The following is a 5,257-nucleotide window of genomic DNA, read 5'->3' as shown; positions in this document are numbered from 1 at the left end:
AGAACCCTCTGTTGTGATCCTGGTCAGAGCAGTCAGTGGTGGTAGCCGGGCACCATCTAGCTGTACTGGACTCAGTCCGGTGAAGGCCTTGGTAGCTGTGGACAATCAGTCCTTCGGACTAATCTTTTCCTTGTATCCTGTTCTCTTCATTCTCCCTTGCTCATTCATGTAACTTTTATTACAGTATATTGGTTTAATTGTTCTATTTTATTATTAGTTATTGTTCATCTCTTACTGTGCCTAATTTATAAATTAAACTTTATCATAGGTATGTATGTATAGAACAAAACACAGTATATATAGTGTTCGGTACTATCCATGGTTTAAGGCATCTACAGGGGTCCTGGAACATATTCCGTGAGGGTAAGGGGGGATTACTATATATTCAGTATTCTTTGCTAACACCATAATTAAATGCATCAATTCTTCTTCTTTCTTCCTTATTCCCTGTCCAGCTTTTGTATGCATACGAGGCAATTGAAAATACCATGGCTTGGGTCAGGCGCACCTTAGTCCTCAAAGTGACATCTTTGCTTTTTAACACTTTAAAGAGATCTTTTGCAGCAGATTTGCTCAATGCAATAAGTTGTTTGATTTCTTGACAGTTGCTCTCGTGGGCGTTGATGGTGGATCCAAGTAAAATGAAATTCTTGACAACTCCAATCTTTTCTCTGTTTATCATGGTGTAGCTTATTGGTCCAGTTGTGAGGATTTTTGTTTTCTTTATGTTGAGGTGTAATCCATACCGAGGCTGTGCTCTTTGATCTTCATCAGTAAGTGTTTCAAGTCCTCTTCACTTTCAGCGAGCAAGGTTGTGTCATCTGCATAATACAAGCTGTTAATGAGTCTTCCTCCAATCCTGATGTCACATTTTTCTTCATATAGTCCAGCTTCTTGGATTATTTGCTCAGCATACAGATTGAATAGGCATGGTGAAAGGATACAACTCTGATGCACAGCTTTCCTGACTTTAAACTGCACAGTATCCCCTTGCTCTGTCTGAACGACTGCCCCTTGATCTATGTACAGGTTTCACATGAGCACAATTAAGTGTTCTGGAGTTAACATTCTTCGCAGCGTTATCCATAATTTGTTATGATGCACACAGTTGAATGCCTTTGCATAGTCAATAAAACACAGGTAAACATCTTTCTGGTATTCTCTGCTTTCAGCCAGGATCCGACTGACATCAGCAATGATATCCCTGGTTCCACGTCCTTTTCTGAATCTTCTTGAATTTCTGGAAGTTCCCTGTCGAGATCCAGATAGCAACTCCCCTTATTCCCAACCCTTCAAACCAGTTCCCAGCTCACAGGAGGCACTCAGTGTCTGCTAAATGAAGGAGGAAATGAATAAAGAATTTGTCTATCCTGGATTGATGGCTACTTCTAATAGTGGAAATCCCTGAATATGTCAGGATCAGGTTCATGAACAGATCCAAATAAATTACAGAGCCTAAGACCCAGTAAAGAAAACCATGACAGCACAAGATGCCACAGTCCACTAGAATCACAGTGACTGACAGACATTTTCAGCTTTACCTAGCTGCCCTTAAGTAGCCTTTATCCTCTAGATTTGATTCTTCTTCTGCAGCTACTTCCTCACAGATCAAAACAGCAAAGACTGGGAATGACATTGAGATTTAACCTACTACAGCTCAGAAGCACGGATGGTGGGATTGACGAGGAGGCTAAGAGAACTGTTATAGGGAGGATTTGTGCTAAGTGAAAGGGCTGGCTGGCTCTCTGATGGTAATAGTGTCAAATAACAGCTAAGAAAACTGGGTCTGGCAGCACTGCTGCAGTGTACAACTCCAAGGGGCAACATCACATTATACCAAAAAAAAAAACACCAAATCTGGTGCTGTTGAGTTGATAGCGTCTGTGAATAGCACCCTCTGGAGTCGTGCCATGTCTGGTCTGCATGGCTGTGAACAGAGGTCATGGATCTGGGAAGCCCCTTCAGGATTCAGGTGTGCTGAAAACATCTTAAGTCTCTCTCATGTAGACCGATCAGGTTGTCTATTCTAAAACTGACAATGACCCCTCAAAAGCAAAGAGCCATACAGGAAATATGAATGACAGCACAATTTCTTCACAATACCAGACCAGGACAGTTAACTGTTATTTTCTTCTTTCCCTTCTTAAAGTACAAAAAATGTAGATGCTATACAGTTCATCAGCCAATGATCAATTGTTCCAAGTCACTGGCCCATCTTCATAGAGTCATCAGAATGTTACAGCTAGAAGATCTACATTAGGAACACAGATAAAATCCCTCATTTTAGATCTTCGCCACCACCAATCCATCACCTCCTCATGTCCCCCTGACCAACACCAACATCAACATCAACATCAACACCAACACCAACACCAACTTCCCTTCTATCAAAGTGTATAGAAGGAGAAGATTTGATTGGGTCTTGATAGCTGTCTTCAAATATGGAAGAGGACGTAACTATGAAAAATGGAAGAAGCTGCAAAGAGGTAGATTTCACCTTGATGAAAGAAGAAACTTCCTAACAGCTGGAGACAGTGAAATCAGCTGTTGTGTAAGGTAAGCTGTCCTAATCATCTAGTGCTGCTCGAACAGAAATACCACAAGTGGATGGCTTTAACAAAGAGAAATTTATTCTCTCACAGTCCAGTAGGCTACAAGTCCAAATTCAGGGCATCAGCTCCAGGGGAAGGCTTTCTCTGTCGGCTCTGGAGGAAGGTCTTTGTCGTCGTCAATCTTCCCCTGGACTAGGAGCTTCTCTGTGCAGGAACCTCAGGTCCAAAGGACATGCTCGGCTCCTGGCACTGCTTTCTTGGTGCTGTGAGGTCCCTCTTCTCTGTTTGCTTCCCTTTCCTTTTATCTCTTGTAAGGTAAAAGGTGGTGCAGGTCACACCCTAGGGAAACTCCTTTTACACTGGATCAGGGATGTGACCTGGGTAAGGCTGGTGTTACAATCCCACCCTAAACCTCTTTAACATAAAATTACAATCACAAAATGGAGGCCAACCACACAGTTCTGGGAATCATGGCCCAGCCAAACTGATACACACATTTTTTTGGGGGACATAATTCAAACCATGACATAAGCTAACTAAAAATACTAAAACAAAAATGGATGAACTCTTATCTGGGATGCAGCAGAAGGATTACAGGTTATGAAGAACATCTATCCACTAATCCAACCATCTTCAAGTAACTAACTCCTACTTATCCCTCAAACTCAGTTCTGGTGTTACCTCCTTCAAGGGAGAGTCCTCTTTGACTCATTCTGCAGGCTGAGCTAGCAGCCCCTTCTATAGGAAACCCAATCCTTTATGTATGCCATTTCCATTGCCTTTACCATGCCATACTGGAATTCTCTATTTGTCTGTAATATCCAAAAAAAACTCATAGCTTCAGGAGGGCAGAGTTTGAAGCTTATTCATTTTGTATTCCTAACACTACTGCAGCATCTGATACACATAAAGTCTCAATATATTGTACTGAACTAAAAAATAATAGTAACTAAAAAGATTAAGCACTATTCCAAGTCCGTCACATATTTTAACTCATTTAATCCTCAAACAACCCTGTGAGGTTGGTATTCTTATTTTCCCCAGTTAACCGAGGTTAAATAACTTGTTCAAGGTTGCCAACTAAAACAAGTATGATCTCGAAGGTTCCTTTTTAACTCTGAAATTACATTTTTTTAATCATTGGTACTTCAGGGATAAATGATTCTTTCTATCTACTTTTCCCCCTTAATCTTGTTTCTTTTTGATGAAGAGCTTCAAGTACATGAATCAGGAGAAGTACTGCCCACATGTCCCCTTTCTGCCCCTGGGTTTACCTTGGGGAGAAGGCAGCTGCAATTTGTCTGTGATCACTTGTGTTAGTACCGAGCCAGTATCTTTGTAACTACAGAATCGGGAGGTCCCACTGGAGCGCTTAGTAGAACAGATGGCAAAACGGTGGAAGGGAACAAAGTCTCCCCCATGGCAGCTTCCACAGCGGCAGGCCAAATCTCGGAGAAAGCAGGCACATTCAAGGTGCAGGGCTATCTGTTGTTCCCTGGGCCACAGCTCCCACGCAGCTTCTCGTAAGAGAGGCAATCCAAATTCTAGCACCTCAGTTTCAGGTGGGGGTTGTTCCTCATGCAGCCTGAGAGGAGAGGCTGAGCCAGTATCTGAAATATAGAAAAATCTAAGTGAGAGTCTCTCTTTAAGTCCTTGTATGCTACAATGTGGCAAACTCCCAAGTACACAGGTGCTGGTTTATAAGAAAATTCTATTTACATCTCCTGGTTGGTATTACTGTCTCCTTTGTATAAAGAATTCTGCACCAATCCGAGAGTGATATTGACCATAATTAGTATAAGGGGGAAGAAAGGATCAGGGATATAGAAGTACACTGGATAGATTTCTTAATTAATCCTCCTAAATTGAGCTTAGGAGCCCTGGTGGCACAGTGGTTAAAGCATTTGGCTGCTAACTGAAAGGTCTGCGGTCTGAACCCACCAGCCGCTCCACAGGAGAAAGATGTGGCAGTCTGCTTCTGTAAAGATTTACAGAATTTAACTACCCTGTGGGACAGTTCTGCTCTGTCCTAGAGGGTTCTTTATGTGTCAGAATTGACTTGATGACAATGGGTTGGGTTTGGTTTGGGTTTGGGTAAGGTGACTTTTTTTATTTTAAATTATTATAAACATCAAATCACCAAAAGTGCCCAAACATATTTCAAAGTCAAAGGGACATTATTGGTGGATTATATGCTTTAGGTAGTCTAAGCCACAATTTTATTCTTCATGTGAAGAATTTGAGATTGTAAGCTATTTAATTATATCTTGCTTTGTTCATGTCTGTTTCAATACCATGTGTTTATCTTCCTTGTGAATTTCTAAAAATAGAAATGGTTTGTCCTCTTTTCTCATCATTTACACCTAGAAGCCAACAAAGAATTATGTAATATTTACTGAACCAAAAATCAAAACACAACTACTGACACACAGGTTAACAAGGAAATTGAATTCCTGAGTTTAAGCCTATCCTGAAAACTACTGGACATTTTTTCACTATAACCGTGGCTCCTTCATGATTAAAATGATCATTCTTTTCCTGTTTCTTAGCTTTATGCATTAAGAGGCAGAGGCCCCTCATATATGATACTGATGGCCTTTCTGAACAGAGATACTCACATCTGGGGTTTTTGGTTCGGGCCTGAGAACAAGGGAGCAGCCTTTCCTCACCTGAATTCTTCTTCTCTTCAGTTTGTTCAATGATCT

General features: G+C 41.2%; 2 protein-coding genes across 2 annotated transcripts in view; one reads left to right on the top strand and one right to left on the bottom strand.

Annotated features, from left to right (window-relative positions):
- The window catches only part of TREML1 (triggering receptor expressed on myeloid cells like 1), a 28,906-nt gene extending 26,333 nt beyond the window's left edge, over positions 1-2,573 (top strand). Inside the window, exon 5 of the mRNA XM_023734173.1 lies at positions 1,173-2,573. Within this exon, the coding sequence (XP_023589941.1) occupies positions 1,173-1,336 (164 nt within the window). The 3' untranslated portion in view covers positions 1,337-2,573. The remainder of the gene's footprint in view (positions 1-1,172) is intronic.
- The window catches only part of LOC101355968 (adenylate cyclase type 10-like), a 13,517-nt gene extending 9,015 nt beyond the window's left edge, over positions 1-4,502 (bottom strand). Inside the window, exon 1 of the mRNA XM_023734171.1 lies at positions 3,827-4,502. The gene's annotated coding sequence lies outside the window, so the exon portion shown is untranslated. The remainder of the gene's footprint in view (positions 1-3,826) is intronic.
- Between the last annotated feature and the right edge of the window lie 755 nt (positions 4,503-5,257).

Source organism: Trichechus manatus, unplaced genomic scaffold, assembly GCF_000243295.1.
Source record: "Trichechus manatus latirostris isolate Lorelei unplaced genomic scaffold, TriManLat1.0 scaffold00065, whole genome shotgun sequence".
Taxonomy (NCBI): domain Eukaryota; kingdom Metazoa; phylum Chordata; class Mammalia; order Sirenia; family Trichechidae; genus Trichechus; species Trichechus manatus.
The sequence above is the reverse complement of the archived record's forward strand: the minus strand, read 5'-3'. Positions and strand labels throughout refer to the sequence as shown.